General features: G+C 42.4%; 1 protein-coding gene across 8 annotated transcripts; it reads right to left on the reverse strand.

Annotated features, from left to right (window-relative positions):
* Positions 1-8,331: 8,331 nt before the first annotated feature.
* Positions 8,332-20,081, reverse strand: LOC306704588 (uncharacterized protein). 8 transcript variants are annotated; one of them, XM_079170998.1, is made up of 23 exons: positions 19,796-20,081; positions 19,662-19,724; positions 19,470-19,574; positions 19,188-19,292; positions 18,791-18,853; positions 18,600-18,704; positions 18,306-18,410; positions 17,909-17,971; positions 17,717-17,821; positions 17,330-17,392; positions 17,138-17,242; positions 12,405-12,467; positions 12,213-12,317; positions 11,931-12,035; positions 11,532-11,594; positions 11,340-11,444; positions 11,058-11,162; positions 10,659-10,721; positions 10,467-10,571; positions 10,185-10,289; positions 9,591-9,632; positions 9,361-9,489; positions 8,332-9,276 (listed from the first exon to the last, which is right to left on the reverse strand). In XM_079170998.1, exons 1-23 carry the CDS (start codon positions 20,067-20,069, stop codon positions 8,993-8,995), a joined length of 2,430 nt encoding a protein of 809 aa, XP_079027124.1. In that variant the 5' UTR covers positions 20,070-20,081; the 3' UTR covers positions 8,332-8,992. The 8 variants fall into 8 exon arrangements, with proteins under 8 accessions (XP_079027124.1, XP_079027126.1, XP_079027128.1 ...); XM_079171000.1 differs by lacking the exon at positions 18,791-18,853; XM_079171002.1 differs by lacking the exon at positions 18,600-18,704.
* Between the last annotated feature and the right edge of the window lie 6,559 nt (positions 20,082-26,640).

The following is a 26,640-nucleotide window of genomic DNA, read 5'->3' on the forward strand; positions in this document are numbered from 1 at the left end:
TAAGAACCTCAAGGTAGCCCCGCCCTAAGGCATACTCTGCTTTATGGTCTATTTGACTCAAAATGGATCATAATTTACTAAATGAACATCATGCTGTATTGAAGAAGACTTGAAACTAGAGATTGAGACCATAAACTCATGTTTACAATGTTTACTGAGGTAATAAATCAAGAGAGAAGTAGAGTCATTTTCTCATTGACTTCTATACAACCAGAGGAGTCGCCCCCCGATGGCCATTAGAAAGAATGCAGGTTTAAGACACTTCTGCATTGGCTTCACTTTGCCGTCTAGCTGGAACGTCTTCATTTTAAAGGGTCGAAGATTTGTCAGAAGAAATGCGTCTGATTCAAGCCTAGAAATTGAACTTGTATGTTCTCTGTAAGTTGTAGTCTCGCAAAGGTGAATGCATCAAACAGATGAAGGCATTTTAAATCACCAGAGGTGTTTAGAGCAGTTCATTGTCCCAAGAACTGTTCATTTCATCCAGTTGGCGAGGTGAGATTTTAATGCAAGGCCACAAATCTGCAATCTCACATTATGTTCCAACTTCATATCCACTTGTACTATTTTTGGATTCTGGGTGTGTGTTTTTTTTACAGACTGACTATCTTTTGAGGATGCCAAAAACAAATCCCTCTCCACGTTTTCCTTTAAGCATCAACATGCCACAGCACAGTCCGCAACTGTATGACGATTGCACCTTGAAGAGGAAAAATACCTTTTGTAATAACAAACACTTGAAGCCAGCTCATTACTCGGGTGACATTGTTTCTTCCAAGGCAAGCCTCAACTCTTCATCATTATACAACTCTGCCCATTGCTCACCCACAGAAAATGTATTACCCTCAATCCAATCCACTTAGAGTAGACAGCATGCATTCCGGGGCTGGTTGGCTGTGAGAGCAGAGCAGTTTGTGTGGATTTGCCTTGTGCCAGCTGATGAGGTTTATCAGGTGTGAAGCCACGCCTCCAATGCTTTTGACCACAAATAGATGAGTGCAGATCAATTAGTTCAGTCTTTCAAGGACACAAAACGCTACCATGTTTATGTGGAGGATGCAGTGAACAAGACTAAGCGTCTACAGCCATGTCAGTGTTCGGGTCACAGCAGCGCATTGAGCCAAATGCTAACGTCACGATGCTAACGTGTTAAAGTTTAAAATGTTTACAGTGTTCACCATCTTAGTTTAGCGTGTTTACATTTTGCTGATTAACTCAACACAAAGCACAGCTCAGGCTGATGGGAATGTCCTGTTTTACAGGTATTCTGCTCAAGTGTTGTACAAAGGATAATTTTGACCTGATGATCGTGCGAGATGAAAGGTCAAGGGATCACAGTTCATCTTGTCGGGACTGTGAATGTGTGTGCTCACTCCGTCGTCATGCCCCAAGGCAACAAAATACCAATGCTTTGTCACGCCCCTCAGCGTCTGACACCAACTCACAGGGCCCCCTTTAGTGTACGTATGAGACGCAGGAGGCTTTCAAGTAACTACGATCTAAACTCCTCCGCGTTATTTTTAGACGTTCAGAAAAAAATGCTCACAGAAGAAAAAAAACACACACAGGGTGGCTGGCAGGGGAGGTTGTTGGGTCAAATGAACAGTTTGTTTTCCATACAACATTGTAAGCTTCACAATCTTGCTTTATCACAATCCATAGCCACCATTTTTGCTCTGGAGTCAGTCTAACTTTGATTTCTATAATAAATCTGTTGTCTCCAGAAGCTTTTAGGTAATGGTTCTGGGTTGAACAGAGACTCGGGGAACAGGGCACAAGGTAAGTTTCAAGGCAGGTGGTCACACTCAGGTAATCAGTCCAAGTAGAGCAATAAATCCAGACAGAGAGTATAGGCTAAATCAAAAACCTTATACTTAGAAAAACTTACCCTAAAATTGCCAGAAAGCAAAGAGCAACCGGGGTAGAACAAAGACAATGTGGCCAGGAAACAGGGAAAATAATGGTGTGCATAAACGGTGCAAAATCAGGGGCAGGTGAGTAATTGAGGTCAGGTGTGGATAATCAAAGAGGACGGGAAACACACAAAGGCAGGAAGTAAAACAAAACATGGCACATGAGGAGTGAACCTACAAAATAAAACAGGAAAACCGATGAAACATTAATATATAACATGAGACAAGAAACAAAGACTGAATAAAGACCACTAAATTATAATGTTATAAAGAAAGATACTCTTAAAGTCTAAAGGTCTCTGGACACAGAGCCAGAAGGTTACGTTTTGTTGTTTGCATAAGTGATCTGATGTGGAGGGAACGCGACTGGGTGTGGACTGGGGAGCACACTTGCCTCAGGACCCCGGGGCGTCTAATCTGCACCAAGTACAGAAGAGAGGAACACAGCTGTCCTGCCATTTCTTGTGGGCCTCTCTGCTCCATGTTTGCTACATTTAACCCTCTTTGAAGTTTTGATTAGGGTTCTGTAGGATAAATCACAACAAATGCAGTTGTTTCAGACCACAAAGATCTGCATTCTCATCATGCATCTTTGAAATCATTTTGAGTCATCAGCTCCTGTGGGAACAAGTCTGAAGATAACCCATTCAGGAAGCCCATATTAGAGTCAATGAGGCAGGGAAGAGCGAAAAACACTGAAAACACAGCCCTGCAGGTAAAAATACTCACGTAAGAAGGAAGCTTGGGACTGGTTGAATAGACTGCCGTGCAAAATCAGAAAAGGTCGCGTTATGAAACGTGAACAGTACGTGAATAAAATGCACATGCATGTTTTTCTTAGCATTGCACCTGGAACACGATTTAGCCACCAGGCATGAGCTTTCTTTCGAAGAGACCAAACAGAACTTCTTGTGTCAGGGGTGATGCATCTCACCGAGCTGTTACCCAACCTGAATCTACCTCGAGGTGGCTTGATTTGAAAAGCGAGGTCTATCAGGAGATGATAAACAAAATGTTTCCACAAACTTCAAAGCTGAAGTTGCTGTTGTGAAGATAGTCACAGTTGTATATTCAGGTTTTGACTATAGGAACCTTTAAGGGCCACCCAACTGTTGTGTATCAACAAAAAAAAATGTCATAAAGGCAGATAAACACCAAGCCAAAGTAAATAAGACCGCGTCATCTTTTTCATGTCTTTTTTTTCGGATGCAAAGTGCCTGACGTAACTGTCCAAAGACAGCAAGCCTGGCTCTGTCCAAAGGTAACAAAATACAACAATCACCCCCCTTTTAAAGCCCATTAATTAACACATCATATCTTCTTTGCTCAATTCACAAAAACATGTAAAAAGAGTAAAAACGACACATTGTGGTCTTACAGGGTCTCTATGCATATGAAGTAATACATCCAGGATGTCAAACTGAAACAGCAGCAGAAAACTGTTTGAAAAGACAGTGTAAAGGTGAACCACTACATTAGCTGGCGATCAAGACAGAAGAATTAAGGAACAACGTTCTACATCGATGCTACGCTGTGATTGGCCAGTCTACGTTTGAGGGGCGGGGCTTAGCAAAGGGTCAATTCCACTGCCTAACTTTTTATTTGGACAAATAAATTCTGGCAAAGACTCCCCTTCCAACCGGAATAACGTACATGCTTTTACAGGCAGAGCAGTGGGAAGTCTTCCCAAGTTTGGCTGAAAATATTCTCCATTCAACAAAAATATTTTTTTAGGTTTTGAAAATATTTTCAGGTTTAATAATTAATAAAAAGAAAAGAAACTGAAGCTGTAGCACACTTTGCCTGCTGGTGGCAGAAGTCTTCAAAATTGCAGAAGCTGTAACCCCCCTTATACCTGGAGAAGGTGGACAATGGCACGCCTGCATCTGCAGGTGTAAAATGCTGCCGCTTTTATTCTCCTTATCTTCAGTGAGGGACCCAGATTTGAGCGCAACTGCAGGTCTGAAAATAAAACTGGCTGAGCCCGGCTGTTTCAGGTGACTTGACATTATGCCTTTAAAGGCCGTATTATTAGATAAAGCAACTGCACAAACTCGCACTTTCAAGACTATAATATGTGTAGTGATGGTCGAGGAGTTTGGAACTCCAGACTAACCGTATACTCGTGGGCTTTGTCAACAACCTCTCATGTAGCTCTACTTTCATAATGTACTTCATGGGCGGACCAAACCAGTAAAAAACTCAATAATGCAGCTTATTTCATTTCGTTTGGAATACGACTCAAAGCTTGTGCAGCCTGTCTCTTGTCTGGTCAATTATAATGTTCAGCATGTGAATCTGAGTACAATCAGGGGTTTTCAGGGTTCTTAGCAGATATGCATCTGCAGACTCAGGCCACGGTGCAGGGCTTCATTTCCACTGAATTGTTGGCTCAGAGCTGCCCTCTGTGTGCATACCTGTGCTTGTGCATGAGTCTCTGCATGCGTGTGTGTTTGTTGCCTGCACCTTGCCCTATGCACGGTTCAAACAGGGCAGCGGAAGAAGGAAGAAGATATGAACATTTGGTGCCAGGACCTTTTGTATTGTGGCACAATATTCTGTATATGCAAACATGTCATGCGCAAGATATAAAACATAGCTTTATTTGTTGCCAAAGGAATGTTCTAGTCCGAGCTGGCTCTTAAACTGCATCTGAAATCAGCTCTTATCTTCCATCTCTCAACACTACTTTCATGCTTTCCCTTGAGCATTTGAAACTTCAAGGAATCAGCATTAAAGGTACATTTCCAGAGTGGCCACGTGACTTCTACCTTTTTATAGTCACGATTTTGATCAAGGAATGCCTCCTGCTCATCTCAGATCAACTAAGTGCATAAAAAAAAGATGAGACTTCTCTTTTAAATCAGGAAGAAAGGAATGCACATTTACTCTCGGCTCGCCTTGGGGCCTGAACCTGCACCAAACATGTTTTTGGAGAATAGAATAGAAGACTAATGGCACCTACTGGGGGCTCCCACATGCATACAACTGTATCATAAAACTGCTGTTATGGCACACTTCCAAGTTCTCCTGTAAGAATGGAGTTATATTTTGATGGTATAATACACAAATGATTTACAGATTGCAAACATACATGCCTGAAATGTGCTAATAAAAAGGTCCTCATTCCCTTTTAGAGGAGAATATATTGCTCTTTACTTTGCAATTGCTGTAGTGTTATCGTTATAAATTACCCCATAATTAGTTATTATCTGTGAAGATTTGATGCTGATCTCACAAAATGCAGATTCTTTTCTCTGCGCTGACTTTATAATCCTATAATGAATCTGTCCTTTAATTTTAAAGTCAAAAAGCACCGTCATTCCCTTGTTGTGTGTCTGTGTGCGGGAGAACACATGAATGCAAGTGGAGGCATGAGAGTGTCGGTGCACTTTCACCAACTACACGAACGCGTCCGCCTGCTGCTGTCTGTTTTTTTCTGTGCGATTTTTCTGTCCGTGTTACCTGCAACAAAAAAAAAACTCCTGACCCACCAAGAAGATGCCCACAAATGATATCAGAGATACTTCACACAGCCCTTTGTGGTGAACTCAGCTCGAACCAAAACATTCACAGTTCAATAGATCCTCTTGTGAACGCTGTAAGTGAGATAGAGGAGCCTTCCCGGCACTGTCACAGCTTTAATGAGCCTTCACACGAGGAGAAGAAACAAAATAATGAAAGACTACCTTAATGAAACAATGACTGGGGGGTTTTCAAATTGGGATTACCCTCTCTCATTAAAGACTCATAACTAAGATCCATTTCCCAAGCCATCTGATTCATCAACTGCTAAACTATGCCAAAACAAAGGTCTATTTCACAATATCTCACACATAACAATTAAAATACACTTCATGAGAATAATAGGAATATTGAAAATAACAGGGATACAGCGTTGTGCCTTCAGATCAATGATGCTACCTCTAAATGGGCAAAAGCCCCGACGACAAAGGTTGAAAAGCTTCCTCAGCTTATAGCCTTAACCTTAATAGTGGCACTGTGGGGACACAACATAGAATTAAATGTAATTATGAAAAAATGTTTCCAACCCAAGAGGTGCCTGTGAGAGGGAAACCAGTGAAGCTGTATTCATTTCACACAGCCCCCCGGGTGCTGAGAGGATATGGCAGTCCTTTTCATATTGGCAGCTGTTTGATCAGACTAACGGCGCTCCTTAGCTGAACCATATAGCTGCAGGTCTGATCTAAACTCCTCATCAGATTCAAAGGAGACGCCGCGTCTCCAATGCACTCCAGGCTCCTTCCATAAACACATCTGAATTATTCTTTTGAGCACTCCTTGTTTGTTACTGGCCTACATTTGTCTTACAGAAAGCGGAAGGAGTCTCAACCGAGCCCTGAGGAACACCGCCGGGGCTTTGAAGCAAATTCGACATGGTGGTCAAATAGTGGAATTACAATGTCTGGGTCTGTCACATGATGCCATGGGGCCCAAAAAGAGATCATTTATTTCCCCATAGACTTACATTGGACGTCTATAACTCAGCGGATTAACTTTTTTTTTGTGAAAAAATAGCCAAATAGAGTTATTTTGAGCCAGAGAACAAGGCTGAACCGAAGGCTGGGAGGTGGGATTAAAGAGTGTTTTCATAACAATGAATGGGAGCCCTCCTCCAACGCTGTATCCATTCCTCTCTTTAAATCCATCAATCTCGGAACCAATTCTAGACGAGGGATAAGCCTCTGGGGGCAAGGAGACTATACTCAGTGGGCCAAGACTTCCTTTTCCTGTGCGCTGCTCATTTTTTAGAGTACGATTAGCAACTTGAGATACGAGACCAGAGTTGGAGTTGAGACACGATGTGTACGACCGGATTATTTCAAAAGTAGCCCGTTTACTCATTTTAAACTAATAAAAAGCGTCAGACGATGGCCGTTGGGTTCCCAGATTGAATTTTGGATGATGTGTTCCGCCTCTGTTGCTCTCCACACAGACTGTTTACCTGCATTCAACCAAAGCCTCCTCGAACGTGATTGGTCAACACATACTCGGACTACAAACGGCAGCCAGAACTCTTCCGATGCCAAAGTCTTGTCCCGTTGCTTCCAGGTTCTACATGTGAATGCAGAATCTGTTTATAGACAGCCAACACACGTGGTACCGTAGATATGAAATAATCTTACCCGCACTGTGTCACTGTTGTATCTGCCAGTAAGGGTGTGAAATTTTACCGTGAGGGCATCTGATAGCTCGTAGATCGATTGTGGCTGATAGTCTTCTCTGCAGTGCATTGTGGGAAATTACAGGGAAAGTAGAGGGCAGCAAAAGAAAGAGAGAAAGAATTCACACTGAATGAAGGTGCAGCTAGCATGGCTCTGTGTTGTGGGTTGATCAGAACCATAGTAGATGACCGATAACTGAGGTGTGGTGCTGTGTGTGTGTGTGTGTATGTATGTGTGTGTGTGTGTGTGTGTGTGTGTGTGTGTGTGCATGTGTGTGTGTGCGTGTGTACCTGTGCGATCTGAATGACTGCACAACAAAGAGTCTGAATGGATTTAGTCAAAGCTCAAACTCTGATGCAGCTGCATTCCGGGGGGTTTATGATGTGAAACACCAAAGGAAAGGAAACAATGATCACATTCATGGGTTGTCATTTTCTTCCACTTTTATCTGAGGAATTTGTTGAGTTTTGTTTTTTTCTCCCCCTTTTTTTTCATAACGTAATGCGTCCACCTTATCCAAAGTGGGCCTTTGTTTGAAGACTATGTTTAAAAAATACTAATAAAGTGCGTTACCTCTACAGTAGCATACGTACTTGCATAAAAGGTAAAGATGTACTGTAGTTATGTACATAGGCCTAAAGTATTTCATGTGCATGGATTTGAGTGTGAGAGCCTCATAGCTTAATTGAGAATCATGCAATAATTCTTTTTGTATTTTAGTTAAAATTAAATAAGGTGTTTTTATTTGTGTTACTCCACTTGGATTTTGGCCTTCAGCTTGCAGAATGAAGTAGGTGTAGAGTTTCTTTTTACATTAATCTACTGCGCTCCCCTCACATCTGAAGGTGAAGACATGTACCTGTAACCAAAAACGTCTTTGGACGCCAATCACAGTCCGGTATGTAATTTAAAAAAGTGTAAAACGTCAAGCTTCTAGTGCACACATACTGACAATTGATTTTTCAGTGAAATAAGAAACGTCTTCTATGCAGCAGTCAAACTTTAAAGTGAACAATATCTGCATATTCATAGATTCAAGATTTTTCACTGATTTTTCTTATTTTTACCAAAGTAGTTCGACCTTTTTTTGTGGGAAAACCATATCAGACACAAAGTATCATTCCTATTAGACCATTTTACACATCTTAAAACATACTCAAAGGACCTATTCATCATCGTCCATTTTTTGGAGTCGTAGGTGTTTTATTAAAATGGGGAAAAAAACAAAGATGTGGAGATGTATAAAAGCTTTAATTTTGTTGTTTTTATCTTCATAAACTTTGTTTTATGGCACAAAAAGTTACAGAAAATGCACTTTTTGTGTTCTGATTACATTTGCGGCCATTAGTTAAATTTGCCTCTGCGTGTATAGCTCTGGATGACCGATTTTAGATCAACCTGGAAGTTAGAATCACACTGGTTCACTCGACAAAAAGCCAATGGGATTTGGGATTATTGCAGTAAATAAGCTCTGTGGCAAACAAACGCTCATGATGCATACATGTTTTTGTTAAGCAAGATAATCTTCACAAATAAACACCACTTTTTAGATTTTGTAAAGCGTGAATGTAATAATCATAAGTAAAAAAGCTAAAAACAAACTACATCACGGTCGCATGACCTCAGCGTCACCACAACGAAGCTAAAGACGGACAAGTCGGAGTGATGATGTTTAGTCTCACATTTCACGAGTGGGATATTTACTGATGAAATATATAACGTAGAACAAAATGCTAATGTCTCTTAAGCTAACTACAGACCTTATTTCAGGCATCTAACCAAAAACCCATTGAAAAGAATCCATTGACTTCGAGACGAGGGAACCAGAAGGGCAAAATTGTTGACTGATTTCCGGTTTTAGGACTCATTCCTGCAGCACGCTATTGTAATATCTTAGAAAGGAAAGAGCAGAAAGCCACTAAATGTTGTTCTGTGGAATTGATCATCCCAAACCGCTCCAATAAGTTTTACTGAAACAAGATCCCCCACTTCCAACTGCAACACTACGCCATTGGATGCATTGTCCTCAGGATCTGTGGATGTGGTTTCATGGTCAGCAGCCGAGACTGTGAAATGTTCGTTCTTTGCAAGTCTCATCATCATAAGATCCTTATTGTTTCGTACATGGCCATTAAATATGAAGTAATACACTCCTCTCACTGGTGCAGTGAAGTAACCTAAAACACAGACAGAGAAGAACAGTCACAACTGGTAGAAGTGAAGAATGAAACCAAGTGGCCAAAGGAACACGATCACACTACCTGTGTTTGGGTCGTAGTGGTTTCCAATGTTGGTGAAGACATTTCTGTAGGTGAGTGGAGCATTCTTTGAGCCGCCTGTGTTACCTTGACCAGATGTCAGAAGGGAGGCAGAAAAAGCCACTTTCCCCACTGTGGCAAAGTTAAAGAACACACAATCAAATCTGAATTACTTTATGTCGCCTTCTTCCTGTATACATTTACTCACACATGCACAAAGCACAAACATTTACCTCTATTGGAATTCTGAAGTTCCTGCAGTGCAGCATCTTGTCCTGAAATCATGACAAACATTCATAACCATGTGCACTTAAATAATCACACAAATCATTAACCCTTAAAGGTCTTAAATGTGATAGTCAACGCTTTAATATGGCAGCGAACAAGTGTTTGCTGTGTTAAGTAATGTAATTGTACATGCTTTTAGTGCATGTTTGTGCATGTGAGCGTGCACTACTGGTTAGCAGATGGCTGCTTCTCTGCGCTGCTGTCATGTAACTGTTGCAGCTGGTAATGCCGTCCCGACCAACAGCGTTATTGTGGAATTGAACACCAACCCTCTGGTTCCCCTTCAGATGAACACTGTTAGCTCTGTCAGTACTTTTGCCTTTGTTTGTACTGTCGGGGCTAATAGCACCATTAGCTGCGAGATGCTGGCTCAGCCGTCGCCATGTTGAGAGCGGTTGAGATACAATAGAAATGCTCCTAATCTTTAGGGCCTGATCAGAGACAGCGCACAAAACACGTCACTCTCATTAACAACAATTACAAAATGTCGCCACGGGCTGCTAAAAGGCGCTCTGTGTGATCGGGGCCTCGACCTTTACCTTCCTGCTGCTTCTCCAGCTCCTCCGCGTGTTGTTCACCGGCTGCCAGTCGTTCTTGCAGAGTGTTCAGCTTCTGCTGGGCGACTGTAAGATCTGCAGCTTGACCTAAAGTGACAGAAGAAATGTGACAGAAAAGTGGAAACGTGCAACGAAACAAAATACCTCAGTTATGTTTGGCTGCTCAGGCAACGCAAAAATAGTGTGCAAAACGCATCACTCTCATTAACAACAATTACAAAACGTTGCTACGTGCTACTAAAACGCTCTCTGTCTGATCTTCACCTTCCTGCTGTTTCTCCAGCTCCTCCACATGTTGTTCACTGACTGTCAGTCGTTGCTGCAGAGTGCTCAGCTTCTGCTGGGCGACTGCAAGATCTGCAGCTTGAACTAAAGTGACAGAAGAAATGTGACAGAAAAGTGGAAACGTGCAACAAAACGAAATATCTCAGTTATGTTTGGCTGCAATGTGTTTACCGTCATTCTCCTTCTGCAGTTCCTCTGCCAAGCTCTCAGCAGCCGTCATCCTGACCTCCGTGGCTGTAATAAGAACACAACTTACCCAAAATGTCAAGTATCTCACTAATTTGCCGCCTGCTGTTGTCTGCGCAGATCATATTATCTACAGTTGTTAAAGTGATGGAGCTGCTGGTATCAATGAGGGAAAAAAATGCAATAATGTTGGGCTCTGAGTTGAATCTTTTCCAGCTCGAGGATGCTCCTTTAAAATCGTCAGGCGCATAGAGCGGAAATACACAAGGCGCTTGGTAACGCAAAAACAGCGCACAAAACACGTCACTCTCATTAACAACAATTCCAAAATGTCGCCACGGGCTGCTAAAAGGCGCTCTGTGTGATCGGGGCCTCGACCTTTACCTTCCTGCTGCTTCTCCAGCTCCTCCACGTGTTGTTCACCGACTGTCAGACGTTCTTGCAGAGTGCTCAGCTTCTGCTGGGCGACTGTAAGATCTGCAGCTTGACCTAAAGTGACAGAAGAAATGTGACAGAAAAGTGGAAACGTGCAACAAAGCAAAATACCTCAGTTATGTTTGGCTGCTCAGGCAACGCAAAAATAGCGTGCAAAACGCATCACTCTCATTAACAACAATTACAAAACGTTGCTACGTGCTACTAAAACGCTCTCTGTCTGATCTTCACCTTCCTGCTGCTTCTCCAGCTCCTCCACATGTTGTTCACTGACTGTCAGTCGTTGCTGCAGATTGCTGAGCTTCTGCTGGGCGACTGCAAGATCTGCAGCTTGAACTAAAGTGACAGAAGAAATGTGACAGAAAAGTGGAAACGTGCAACAAAACGAAATATCTCAGTTATGTTTGGCTGCAATGTGTTTACCGTCATTCTCCTTCTGCAGTTCCTCTGCCAAGCTCTCAGCAGCCGTCATCCTGACCTCCGTGGCTGTAATAAGAACACAACTTACCCAAAATGTCAAGTATCTCACTAATTTGCCGCCTGCTGTTGTCTGCGCAGATCATATTATCTACAGTTGTTAAAGTGATGGAGCTGCTGGTATCAATGAGGGAAAAAAATGCAATAATGTTGGGCTCTGAGTTGAATCTTTTCCAGCTCGAGGATGCTCCTTTAAAATCGTCAGGCGCATAGAGCGGAAATACACAAGGCGCTTGGTAACGCAAAAACAGCGCACAAAACACGTCACTCTCATTAACAACAATTCCAAAATGTCGCCACGGGCTGCTAAAAGGCGCTCTGTGTGATCGGGGCCTCGACCTTTACCTTCCTGCTGCTTCTCCAGCTCCTCCACGTGTTGTTCACCGACTGTCAGACGTTCTTGCAGAGTGCTCAGCTTCTGCTGGGCGACTGTAAGATCTGCAGCTTGACCTAAAGTGACAGAAGAAATGTGACAGAAAAGTGGAAACGTGCAACAAAGCAAAATACCTCAGTTATGTTTGGCTGCTCAGGCAACGCAAAAATAGCGTGCAAAACGCATCACTCTCATTAACAACAATTACAAAACGTTGCTACGTGCTACTAAAACGCTCTCTGTCTGATCTTCACCTTCCTGCTGCTTCTCCAGCTCCTCCACATGTTGTTCACTGACTGTCAGTCGTTGCTGCAGATTGCTGAGCTTCTGCTGGGCGACTGCAAGATCTGCAGCTTGAACTAAAGTGACAGAAGAAATGTGACAGAAAAGTGGAAACGTGCAACAAAACGAAATATCTCAGTTATGTTTGGCTGCAATGTGTTTACCGTCATTCTCCTTCTGCAGTTCCTCTGCCAAGCTCTCAGCAGCCGTCATCCTGGCCTCCATGGCTGCAACGAGACTGCTCATGTAAGCTCAGCTACATCTATTTTGTTATAAAGTAAACTTAATGACAGTGTACCTGTATTCTTTATCTCCAAGTTCTCCACTATGCTCTCAGCAGCTGTTACTCTGGCCGTCAGGTAAATCAGCTCTACTTTCTGGTCCACCATCATATCTCTCAGGTTCCTCAGTTCAACCCAGACATCAGTCTGATGCAGCAGCTCTTGTTCACCTCCATCAGCTTCAGTCCCGGCCCTCTGTGTCTGAGCCGTGTCATTGTCGCTGCTCTGTGTCTGAGCTCTGCAAAGATGGCAGAATATCAGTACCAGTAAGAACACCAAGGAAGTCTTCATCTTCGTTTGGCTGTTTGCTCTCTATGGCGCAGCTGTGCACTGGATCGGGCATTTATGGGTGTGTGTGAGGTCAGATGTGTCAGGTGGGTGGTGGGTCTGCCAAAGCTGTGAGAACACACACCTGTAACTGTGAGATACTTGGCAGGTGGTGGAGATAAAAAGGCTTGTGACTTCATAAGGTATACCTGTAAAATCTAATGCATGTTTTGCTGACCCCATTAACAACATCAGGGAGGAACACATCTCAATATAATGGAGTCCAGTGCAACACTTATATGGTTAAATGAACACCTCTTCCACTGTGTCAACAATACACTGAACATTGTAATCCAAAGTATATACTAATTTGAATTATAATCCACCTAAATGTAGAATTTTTAGCCGATCTGTAGTGTGAAATCTAATAAAGTGGACATTGAGTGAATTTTCCTAAAATGGTAACCAGCCATGCTGACAGTGTTCTGCCAAGGTTTTGAGATATCAGTCAGTAAGTTCTTTGCCACCTCCTCAGTACGTTTGTGTCAAATAGAGTGCTGCAAGGATGACGTATTTCTGCAGGCCAAGCCCGGAAGTTAGCATCGCACCGGAAGAAAAATGAGAAGAGTCAGATGTGGAGATGAATAAAAGCTTTAATTTTGTCGTTTTTATTTTCGTAAACTTTGTTTTATGGTACAAAATGTTACAAAAAATGCACTTTTTGTGTTTGAATTAAATTTGCGTCCATTAGTTAAATTATCGTCTGCGTGCATAGCTCTCATGTTAGCAGAATGCTGCAAGGATGACCTATTTTAGATCAACCTGGAAGTTAGAATCACACTGGTTCACTCGACAAAAAGCCAATGGGATTTTGGATTATTGCAGAAAATAAGCTCTGTGGCAAACAAACGCTCAGGATGCATACATGTTTTTGTTCAGCAAGATAATCTTCACAAATAAACACCACTTTTTAGATTTTTTAAGCGCGAATCTAACAAACTACATCACAGTCGCATGACCTCAGCGTCACCACAACGAAGCTAAAGGCGGACAAGTCGGAGTGATTATGTTTAGTCTCACATTACACGAGTGGGATATTTACTGATGAAATATATAACGTAGAACAAAATGCTAATGTCTCTTAAGCTAACTACAGACTTTTATTTCAGGCATCTAACCAAAAACCCATTGAAAGAATCCATTGACTTCGAGACGAGGGAACCAGAAGGGCAAAATTGCCGACTCATTTCCGGTTTTAGGACTCATTCTTGCAGCACGCTATTGTAATATCTTAGAAAGGAAAGAGCAGAAAGCCACTAAATGTTGTTCTGTGGTATTGATCATCCCAAACATTTCCATGAATTTGTACTGAAACAAGATCCCACGCATCCAACTGCAACACTACGCCATTGGATGCATTGTCCTCAAGATCTGAAGATGTGGCGTTACGGTCACCAGTCGTGACTGTGAAATGTCCGTTCCTTACAAGTCTCAAAATCACACCCCTACCAGTGTGTGCTATATGGCCAGTAAATCTGAAGTAATACACTCCTCTCACTGGTGCAGTGAAGTAACCTAAAACACAGACAGAGAAGAACAGTCACAACTGGTAGAAGTGAAGAATGAAACCAAGTGGCCAAAGGAACACGATCACACTACCTGTGTTTGGGTTGTAGTGGTTTCCAATGTTGGTGAAGACATTTCTGTAGGCGAGTGGAACATAATCTGAGCTGCCTGTGTTACCTTGACCAGATGTCAGAAGGGAGGCAGAAAAAGCCACTTTCCCCACTGTGGCAAAGTTAAAGAACACACAATCAATTCTGAATTATTTTATGTCGCCTTCTTCGTGCATACATTTACTCACACATGCACAAAGCACAAACATTTACCTCTATTGGAATTCTGAAGTTCCTGCAGTGCAGCATCTTGTCCTGAAATCATGACAAACATTCATAACCATGTGCACACAATTCATCACACAAATCATTAACCCTTAAAGGTGCTAATTGTGATAGTCAACGCTTTAATATGGCAGCAGACAAATAATTTAAGTGATGTCTACCCGAGCCGAAAGGTCACTCTTCCTCTGTGTTTTAATCTGAGCTTCTTTTTGTGTGTGCTTTTAGTGCATGTTTGTGCATGTGAGCGTGCACTACTGGTTAGCAGATGGCTGCTTCTCTGCGCTGCTGTCATGTAACTGTTGCAGCTGGTAATGCCGTCCCGACCAACAGCCAGAGATGGGCAAAAATACATGAAAATGTATTTTGATACAAAATACAAAATACCCCTCAAATAAATGTGTTAACATAAAATACAAAATACTGGTGCCAGAAAATGTAACAAAATACAATACATGTATTTTGTATTTAAAATATAGGAAATACTTTTTCCTGGATTTTCCGTATATAATGTACACAAAGCTCTGGTGAACCCCACAAAAAGGAAGAACAGTCACAGAATGTCAGTGTAACTAAGCAAAGCTATTAAAAGACAACAACTTGATTGATTATGTATATATATATTTTTATTAATGGGACTTAACACTTAACAGCCCATAAACTTTGGCCAAATTCTGAGTGGATTTCCTCCAATATCTCAGCAATGCGGTTGTAGTTGTGTGGACTTGGGAAATGTCTGCATGCGAGAACGACTGATTCACGTTCAGTTGAATCTGGCTTGATCCAGTGAGCTGAAGCTAGTCTTACTAGTGGACCAGATGTCAGCAGTGGTGCAAACATATTGCACTGCCTTCAGTTTCTCTTTCAGATCACTTTTTTTGGCATTGAAATCTCCTTCTATTTTCCTTCGCAGTGTACGTCTGGAAATCACTGTCAGATTGGAGTTTAATCCATGAATCAATTCAACAAATTCAGTTTGTTCAACTGTAGACAAAGGATGCATTCCCTTCACTATGAATCAAGTTTAGCCTGTGTTACTGTGTGTTCAAAAAGGCGGGTCTGCTTATAGGGGGTATTTGTCTTTTTGCCACTATAATCAGGCCTACACTCTGTCTTGTGCCTTTCAAAATCATCAAGACTGTCAGGGTGAAGTCTCTTCAGGTGAGTTTTGAAATTTGATGTAGCTAAAAGAGTTCCAGATATGAACAAATGGACATCTACTCTCATAGCCTGGCTAACTGTGAGCTATATTATCTGCCAGTAATTGATATGGCATTATGACATTCACATTGAGAAGATACAGCATAACTTGTAATACAGTGTAAGATTAGATGGTCAGACGTCTCTTGATAAGGTTATCATGAACATACAAGCTCCCAATATCCCTCTTCCTATAGCTAGCTACTCGACTTATAAGTTAACTTGCTAAACACTGGCTATGCACTAGCCTAGACAGCATGCTAACGCTAGTAATGCTAGCTTTATTAGCATGTTAGCATCGATCGCTAGCTTGATATTATAACCGTCCATCACCATGTATATACAATAGGCTATGTAGCCAGACCCAGACATAAATTGCTAGTGCAAGCTAGTTGACATCTGTCACACTCAGATAAAATATTGACCTTGACAGACAATCCGTTGAACCTCAACCTGAAGATCTGAAGACTGAACTCGTGAACTGTTTTTTGATTGGTGGAGAAAGTATTTTGAGTATTTTAAATACAAAATTACTCCACTCTAAAGTATTTTGTTACAAATTACGTTAGATTTTGTATCGGCCCTACCAAATGCAAATTACAAAATACTCAAAAGTAATTGAAATACGTATTTCAAATACAAGTAATAGAAATACTGCCCATCTCTGCCAACAGCGTTATTGTGGAATTGAACACCAACCCTCTGGTTCCCCTTCAGATGAACACTGTTAGCTCTGTCAGTACTTTTGCCTTTGTTTGTACTGTCGGGGCTAATAGCACCATTAGCTGCGAGATGCTGGCTCACCTGTCGCCATGTTGAGAGCGGTTGAGATACAATAGAAATGCTCCTAATCTTTAGGGCCTGATCAGAGAGAGCGCACAAAACACGTCACTCTCATTAACAACAGTTATAAAACGTCGCCACGGGCTGCTAAAAGGCGCTCTGTGTGATCGGGGCCTCAACCTTTACCTTTCTGCTGTTTCTCCAGCTCCTCCACCTGGTGTTCACTGACTGCCAGTCGTTGCTGCAGAGTGTTCAGCTTCTGCTGGACGACTGTAAGATCTGCAGCTTGACCTAAAGTGACAGAAGAAATGTGACAGAAAGGTGGAAAAGTGCAACAAAACAAAATACCTCAGTTATGTTTGGCTGCTCAGGCATCGCAAAAATAGCGTGCAAAACACATCACTCTCCTTAACAACAATTACAAAACGTCACCACGTGCTGCTAAAACGCGCTCTGTCTGATCTTCACCTTCCTGCTGTTTCTCCAGCTCCTTCGTCTGGTGTTCACCGACTGTCAGTCGTTGCTGCAGAGTGCTGAGCTTCTGCTGGGCAACTGCAAGATCTGCAGCTTGAACTAAATTGACAGAAGAAATGTGACAGAAAAGTGGAAACGTGCAACGAAACGAAATATCTCAGTTATGTTTGGCTGCAATGTGTTTACTGTCATTCTCCTTTTGCAGTTCCTCTGCCAAGCTCTCAGCAGCCGTCATCCTGGCCTCCATGGCTGTAATAAGAACACAACTTACCCAAAATGTCAAGTATCTCACTAATTTGCCGCCTGCTGTTGTCTGCGCAGATCATATTATCTACAGTTGTTAAAGTGATGGAGCTGCTGGTATCAATGAGGGAAAAAAATGCAATAATGTTGGGCTCTGAGTTGAATCTTTTCCAGCTCGAGGATGCTCCTTTAAAATCGTCAGGCACATAGAGCGGAAATACACAAGGCGCTTGGTAACGCAAAAACAGCGCACAAAACACGTCACTCTCATTAACAACAATTCCAAAATGTCGCCACGTGCTGCTAAAACGCGCTCTGTCTGATCTTCACCTTCCTGCTGTTTCTCCAGCTCCTTCGTCTGGTGTTCACCGACTGTCAGTCGTTGCTGCAGAGTGCTGAGCTTCTGCTGGGCGACTGCAAGATCTGCAGCTTGAACTAAAGTGACAGAAGAAATGTGACAGAAAAGTGGAAACGTGCAACAAAACGAAATATCTCAGTTATGTTTGGCTGCAATGTGTTTACCGTCATTCTCCTTCTGCAGTCCCTCTGCCAAGCTCTCAGCAGCCGTCATCCTGGCCTCCGTGGCTGTAATAAGAACACAACTTACCCAAAATGTCAAGTACCGCACTAATTTGCCGCCTGCTGTTTTCTGCCCAGATCATATTATCTACAGTTGTTAAAGTGATAGAGCTGCTGGTATCAATGAGGGTAAAAAATGCAATAATGTTGGGCTCTAAGTTGAATCTTTTCGAGCTCGAGGATGCTCCTTTAAAATCGTCAGGCGCATAGAGCGGAAATGCACAAGGCGCTTGGTAACGCAAATAGCGTGCAAAACGCGTCACTCTCATTAACAACAATTATAAAATGTCGCCACAGGCTGCTAAAAGGCGCTCTGTGTGATCGGGGCCTCGATCTTCACCTTCCTGCTGTTTCTCCAGCTCCTTCGTCTGGTGTTCACCGGCTGTCAGTCGTTGCTGCAGAGTGCTGAGCTTCTGCTGGACGACTGCAAGATCTGCAGCTTGACCTAAAGTGACAGAAGAAATGTGACAGAAAAGTGGAAATGTGCAACGAAACAAAATACCTCAGTTATGTTTGGCTGCTCAGGCATCGCAAAAATAGCGTGCAAGACGCGTCACTCTCATTAACAACAATTATAAAACGTCGCCACGGGCTGCTAAAAGGCGCTCTGTGTGATCGGGGCCTCAACCTTTACCTTCCTGCTGTTTCTCCAGCTTCTCCGCGTGTTGTTCACCGACTGTCAGACGTTCTTGCAGAGTGCTGAGCTTCTGCTGGACGACTGTAAGATCTGCAGCTTGACCTAAAGTGACAGAAGAAAGTGACAGAAAAGTGGAAACGTGCAACAAAATGAAATATCTCAATTATGTTTGGCTGCAATGTGTTTACCGCCATTCTCCATCTGCAGTTCCTCTGCCAAGCTCTCAGCAGCCGTCATCCTGGCCTCCATGGCTGCAATAAGAACACAACTTACCCAAAATCTCAAGTACCGCACTAATTTGCCGCCTGGTGTTTTCTGCCCAGATCATATTATCTACAGTTATTAAAGTGATAGAGCTGCTGGTATCAATGAGGGAAAAAAATGCAATAATGTTGGGCTCTGAGTTGAATCTTTTCCAGCTCGAGGATGCTCCTTTAAAATCGTCAGGCGCATAGAGCGGAAATACACAAGGCGCTTGGTAACGCAAATAGCGTGCAAAACACGTCACTCTCATTAACAACAATTATAAAACGTTGCCACGTGCTGCTAAAAGGCGCTCTGTGTGATCGGGGCCTCGACCTTTACCTTCCTGCTGCTTCTCCAGCTCCTCCACGTGTTGTTCACCGATTGTCAGACGTTCTTGCAGAGTGTTCAGCTTCTGCTGGGCGACTGTAAGATCTGCAGCTTGACCTAAAGTGACAGAAGAAATGTGACAGAAAAGTGGAAACGTGCAACAAAGCAAAATACCTCAGTTATGTTTGGCTGCTCAGGCAACACAAAAATAGCGTGCAAGACGCGTCACTCTCATTAACAACAATTACAAAACGTTGCCACGTGCTGCTAAAACGCTCTCTGTCTGATCTTCACCTTTCTGCTGCTTCTCCAGCTCCTCCACATGTTGTTCACTGACTGTCAGTCGTTGCTGCAGATTGCTGAGCTTCTGCTGGGCGACTGTAAGATCTGCAGCTTGAACTAAAGTGACAGAAGAAATGTGACAGAAAAGTGGAAACGTGCAACAAAACGAAATATCTCAGTTATGTTTGGCTGCAATGTGTTTACCGTCATTCTCCATCTGCAGTTCCTCTGCCAAGCTCTCAGCAGCCGTCATCCTGGCCTCCATGGCTGCAACGAGACTGCTCATGTAAGCTCAGCTACATCTATTTTGTTATAAAGTAAACTTAATGACAGTGTACCTGTATTCTTTATCTCCAAGGCCTCCACTATGCTCTCAGCAGCTGTTACTCTGGCCGTCAGGTTACTCAGCTCTCCTGTCTGCTCCACCACCATGTCTCTCAGGTTCCTCAGTTCAACCCAGATGTCGGTCTCACGCACCAGCTCTTGTTCACCTCCATCAGCTTCAGTCCTGGCCCTCTGTGTCTGAGCCGTGTCACCGTCGCTGCTCTGTGTCTGAGCTCCGCAAAGATGGCAGAATATCAGTACCAGTAAGAACACCAAGGAAGACTTCATCTTCGTTTGGCTGTTTGCTCTCTGTGGCGCAGCTGTGCACTGGATCGGGCATTTATGGGTGTGTGCGAGGTCAGATGTGTCAGGTGGGTGGTGGGTCTGCCAAAGCTGTGAGAACACACACCTGTAACTGTGAGGTACTTGGCAGGTGGTGGAGATAAAAAGGCTTGTGATTTTATAAGGTATACCTATAAAATCTAATGCACTTCAATACAACTGTTCTGTCATGAATTTCACTTTTACACATTTTATAATGTTCAGTTTTGGTCACTGTCTGATAAAACTGCATGTTGTTGAGGGTGTAGTTTGCAGTGGTGTTGAACTGGACTGCATTTCACTGAGAAGTATTTCTCATGTTTTGCTGACCCCATTAACAACATCAGGGAGGAACACATCTCAATATAATGGAGTCCAGTGCAACACTTATATGGTTGAATGAACACCTCTTCCACTGTGTCAACAATACACTGAACATTGTAATCCAAAGTATATACTAATTTGAATTGTAATCCACCTAATTGTTAGCCGATCTGTAGTGTGAAATCTAATAAAGTGGACATTGAGTGAATTTTCCTAAAATGGTAACCAGCCATGCTGACAGTGTTCTGCCAAGGTTTTGAGATATCAGTAAGTAAGTTATTTGCCACCTCCTCAGTACGTTTGTGCCAAATAGAGTGCTGCAAGGATGACGTATTTCTGCAGGCCAACCCCGGAAGTTAGCATCGCACTGGTTCCCTTTACAAAAAGCCAATGGGATTTTTCTATGGGCTTTTGGATTATTGCAGAAAATAAGCTCTAATGCTAACTGTAATGCTAACTCATGATCAGGTTTAAGGACTCATCCCTTCAGTACTCTATTTGAGGACATTCCCTCAAGGCCTTCACAAGAATGGACGTGACGGACGGACAGAAACGGTGTCCCTGTTACTACAGTATAACAATAAAATAATCCACAGGGCACCCTATGCATATAAGCAGGTGTATTTGCACTATATCGAAGCATAAAACAGATTATCTCAAAACCTGGCTGAATAAAACCAAAGCTAAAGTGGTATTTTTGCAACATGGGTGTCAGTGTCAGAGAGGAAAACAGAACTGACAGGACTCAGAACTCATTCTATGTCATACCTTTGCAGTGACACTGTGTCAACATGATAAGACTTTCCACTGGTGCTTTTTTTTTCCCCTTCTGTCAGCCAGAAAAATGGCTTTATGTCAGGTGAAGTTGTTTTCCAGAATCAACTAGATCTGGAAATATCTCAAACACCTTGAGTGCAAGCAGGCATCCTTAGAGTTCCCCATAGGCAAGTTATTGTGAAGAGTTGGGGAAATTTGGGGAGAGTTGGGGAAAGACCATTATCTAGGCGTGTTGCTTGTGAGTCATCAGTGACAAGTTAGACAATTAGACAGAAATAACAACAAATCAACCTGTCGTTAAAAACTAAAAAATAGTTCTTGAAGCGTATAAAGTGCAGTGAATGACATGATGTATGCTGATTGCTGCTTGTGTTTGTGAATAAGAATATTGAGCAGCTGTCAGTCAGAAAGAAACTGCTCACCGCCTCATTCAACAGGATTCACACCAGATAAACAAACTGACATCAATCTAACGAAACAGCCAGCGCTGAGGTGGTGGGGCAGCAGAACACAACTGAGTGTTGTGTTGAGTAGATAAACTGTACGGTTTCATATCTAATAATTTAAGAATAGGCAGAATACAATCCTGTTCTCACTTTGCTTTCTATATAAATGACAGACCTGTCACACACATTTTTTTTCAAAAAAAGACTTTGCTGAAGGGGTGAACACAAACAAATGTACACATCCCACAGAAGTTTTAAAGAAGAGTTTTTTTGGAAAGAGAACACAGGGTTTTTCTACCCTGGTGCCGGAGGGGCCAGAGATAAAGAGAGTAATAGTTAGACTGCGGTCACATCGGTATGCAGACAGTCATGAAAGCAGCACAGTACCTGTTGCATCTTGCAAATTCATTTGCTGAATATTGTGAAATTTCGCCGCTTAAATTGGGGAGGCCCTTCTTTTTTGATCACAACTCAAGGGATTGGTGGTAGGGTTAGATAAACACAAACGGTTCGGATTACAGATGATCTACCGATGTACTCTTGTCTACTGATGCATCATCATCGTCATCAACATCATCATCATCAAAGAGGCAAACTTAATTATGATGTCTAGATGCCGAGGACTGAAAAATGGCACCAATGATTTAGTAAAATCTGGTAAATATCAGTTTGAACTCAAGTGCACGCCCTGTATAAACTCTACAATGCTCATTTTCTAGTTCTGTCCTCATCAATACACTATTGTCTGATTTTTAAAGTGGATTGTATTAGTTTAAATAGCCTACATGTATCCCTGGTCCCAAACAGCTGGTTTTTTAAGTGTTCACTTAAAACAAGGCTAAGAGTCTACAGCCACGCTAGCTAGCTTCTCGTGAGACAGTGGTGCTCTTAGCTAAATGCTAACAACAGCATGCTGACAGGCTAACAATAATGCTAACATGCTTACAATGATAATGCTTAGATGCTGATGTGATGGAGGTAATATTTGCACCTGTTCACCATCTCAGTCTAGTGTGTTGACGTGTTAGCATTTGCTAATTAGCACTGAACACGGAATAAACCAAACGTTATTACAAATCATCCTGAGTGGAAAATAGATGTTTGAACCATAATTGTTGAGACATTTCACTCAAAACCAAAAATGTCAAACTCATGGTGGCACTTCGATAAAGTCAAGATATCACCTAGTTACTGTAATTAGGATACAGTACACACAGTATAGAAAACCTGCTGAAAGCGCGACAGGAAAAGTCAGGGAATCATCATGATTCATCCTCTTATCACTATGAATATCTATAGATGTATCATAGTAATTCACCTAGTTTCTGATTTGAGTGAGGACCAGGTGGATCTGAAAAGTAAAGCCAATGCAGAAGTGTCTTAAACCTGCATTCTCTCTAATGGCCATCAGGGGGCGACTCCTCTGGTTGTATAGAAGTCTATGAGAAAATGATTCTACTTCTCTCTTGATTTATTACCTCAGTAAACATTGTAAACATGAGTTTATGGTCTCAATCTCTAGTTTCAAGTCTTCTTCAATACAGCATGATGTTCATTTAGTAAATTATGGTCCATTGAGAGTCAAATAGACGATAAGCCGGGTATGCTTTAAGACGTGACTACCTTGTTATTGACAGGTCACTATTACGTTGTTGTCAGTTCTGGGAGTTTTCCGTGTTTTTGTCTTATAACTTAAATCCTTTCACAATGTGTTGTCGTTTCATACAATTTTATTTGAACCTTTTTGGTCGCTTATCCAGCGTTCAGTTGTACTTAGCTCCACCACCTTGTGTCGCCTTTGGTTGACACAAAAAGGTCCGTCCACAAACCAATGACGTCATGGTGACTACGTCAACTTCTTATATATAATCTGGACCAAGCTTGTAGACCTGCTGACATTTCTGCCACTGCCACCAGCATAAAAAACACATTTCTCACATATGTTTGTCAAATTTAACTTAAGCTTGCTTTTATTTACCCAGCATTTTAGATATTGCACTGCAACATTTAAAAATGTAAAGCTAGAAAATGAAGACTAAAGCTTTTCTTTAAATGTCTCCCTTAGTGGAGTTTAGCTCAGCTGTCATCATGTGACCTAACTGTGGAAAAGAAATATATTACATTTAAAGAAACAGCTAAATAAGTCTTATTGTTCAATGTCGTCAGCACCACTGACTGATTTATATTCACTTCCATTCAAGTGCGGTGTCAGGCATATCTTAAAACAGCTACACATTCATCCAAAACTAACAGCATGTCTACACACCACTAGCGAGGACCTTTTTTTTAAATATATAATTTTACACTTTACAGACACATTTCATACTATACAGCCCCACAAATGCACCCGTATGCTGAGTTAGTCCATACAGTACAACCAGAAAGTAAATAACACGGTTTGTGGAGTCAAAAGTCACACATGCCGAAGATGTCTGGCATTACATTCTGTCAGAGTGGCGGTTAACAAGGCAAAGCATCGTCTGCGGCTCCTCTCCCATTGGTCAGGGAAACTGTTTCCAAGGTGTCGACCTGTGATTAGGACTCCAGTAAATCTTCCCACCCAGGGAGCCTTTAGAGAAAGAGCTTCTCCTCAGGTCGATACGATCCTGCAGGGATGAGCTTACCTTTCCTCTGTATCTGCCCTCGGGGCTACATCTCTAACCTGGATCTAACTTCCTTCTGGCCGCCTCACGGGTCAGACTGGAGGCAAAAATGTCGGTTTTTAAGGATCGGTTGGATTTTTCTGTGCATGCGGCCCGATCGATTCCATTCCAAAAGGTGGAATATTAGGGATGTGGTGCAATATCTGCTGAAGTGTGATAAGATGACACCTAGTCAGAGCTATCAGGCGTCTCAACGTGACAGGCAACCTCACATACCTTCCATCATTCACCTCTCAGGCAAATTCCTCTCTCGCCGTCTTTCTGTCTGCATTTCTCAGCTCTTTCTTTCTTTTCTGAAGGAGTTAAGACAAACTTGAAGTCTGTCCTTTTCTATCCTGAAGTTTAACTTGAACAGATGTTTTCTCTGAGCTCGACCTTGTGCCTTTTCATTCTCAGGCCACACTGATGTGACCCAAACCATGGAAATCATATTTGCCGCATAACCTTTTGATAAACTCATCTATTGTTTACTTTTTTCGCAGACCGAGCTCTCAGAGGCAACTCTGTTGTCCCCTGATGTAATCGAGCTGTTCAGGCAACGATCAATCATCACAGCCTACTGTCAATATAATTGCTTATAATAGAAATGATGACACACAACGTAATCTACAGTAATAACTCTTATCTGTGGTGCAGGGACGCAAATTGACCAATCACACAGGCTGTGCTTCAAGACCCACATCTGACCCAGCCAATCACACGGAGCAGCGGGAGTCCGGGAGGTTGAGTCTGCTCGCTACTGTATGAAGTGGGCTTGACTGCAGGTAGTCGGCCTCAGCCCAATCTAATGATGCATACTTCCCCCTGTTTATGGCAGCCAGGGAAGAGGGAGCGCTAGCCTGTGCTTGTCTGCTGCTGAGAATGCCCATTAACGCTCGGTTTCCCCTCAGGTGATGACCACCTGAGCTATCAAAGACAAGTGTGTCTGTAACACCCCCCCACACACACACACACACACACACACACACCCCTCACATCCCCCCCCTCCCTCCTGCCTTTGCTCCGACCTCCACCCCAGACAAATGCTGTACAGTCGCTTGCACAGTAGATTGCAGCGCATTTATTAGCTATTTTTTACATCTTCGTCATCATTATTATCACCATTTCCTTTTTTTTTTTGATTGACAGATTGACAGAAAGCACGATTTTAAGTGTGTTTTTCAAAATCTGTGCTCATACATCTCAAACTCGAACCCCAAGGAAAATGGGCCACCGGTACAGGATTGTAATGAGCATCTCTGGGTTAAAAGGAAACCAGTTTGGGTCTGACACAATGGGTTAACTTCATCCAGCACCAACATGTTTTCACCAAGTTTCTTTCCATATTACTGGGTTATTTAATAATATATTTGGATCCAGTGAACAAGCTCAAGTCTTAACACTGTTGTACAAGTTGCACAGGTTGTTGAATGCACAATGTCCAAAAAAATTTAAAGGATAAAAATATACAATCAGTAACAAATATTAACATGTAGATATAAAAAGAGCTGTTGTAGACTTTAAAACGTTTGCAAAGTGTGGATTAATACCTCAGCGGTAGTATGAAAAATAAGACTAACCCGAGGTCAAACCAACCCAGTCCTTTGTGGTTTTTAATGCATCACATCATTAAAGGCCTATGTCTAATTAAACATACTCAAGATCTGTTATAGTAGATATCTTTGCAGGCCAAGTGAGCTTTAACAAAGTGAGTACAGTCTCTTCTGTAACTATCCAGTCCTGTAACTCTCTTACAGCCCTTCTTCATTTGTCCAGGACATTTCAAAACTTCCTGTCAGTGTCCCTCAACCCATAATAGATCTGTGTATCTTCCCCTGTCTGGGATGCGTGATTCACTGTCCCTGAAACACAGCACCACCTAATCTTGAAGAGCAGATAAAGCTAATTAGGGGAAAGAGACATCAATCACAGCTCTAGGGCTCGTTATGTTCTGTGCATACCAAGAGTGCATCTCACTCACTGGGTGTGTTTGAAAGCTTGAGCCAGTCACACACACACACACACACACACACACACACACACACACACACACACACACACACACACACACACACACACACACACTTAGCTATTATTATGAGTTATGTCGGGAGGAACGTCTTAGACTCGAAGACTGAGAAAGTATTGAATGTTTCCTCGACTGTTTTTGGGAGTAACCGGCTATTATCGTTTTCACGAACTGAGGAGTAAGGGTCTGAAATTAGGGCAGAAAATGTCTTTTTTTGGAATGACCTTCGACAGTATAACTCATCTGGGAGACCAGAAAACTGGCCAGCAGCTCTGTTTGGATGTGCAGCACGCATTAATACAGCTGTCACAGAGACACGC

This window comes from Pholis gunnellus, assembly GCF_910591455.1.
Source record: "Pholis gunnellus genome assembly, chromosome: 2".
In the NCBI taxonomy this organism is placed as follows: domain Eukaryota; kingdom Metazoa; phylum Chordata; class Actinopteri; order Perciformes; family Pholidae; genus Pholis; species Pholis gunnellus.

What these genes read in the sequence shown, in the direction of transcription:
- LOC306704588 (XM_079170998.1), bottom strand. Translation starts at nt 20,069, where the DNA reads ATGAAGTCTTCCTTGGTGTTCTTACTGGTACTGATATTCTGCCATCTT. An exon ending in GCTGGAGAAGCAGCAGGAAG is followed by an intron (nt 18,854 to 19,187) that starts GTAAAGGTCGAG and finishes TTCTTATTGCAG; the next exon opens with CCATGGAGGCCAGGATGACG. An exon ending in GCTGGAGAAGCAGCAGGAAG is followed by an intron (nt 9,633 to 10,184) that starts GTAAAGGTCGAG and finishes TCATGATTTCAG; the next exon opens with GACAAGATGCTGCACTGCAG.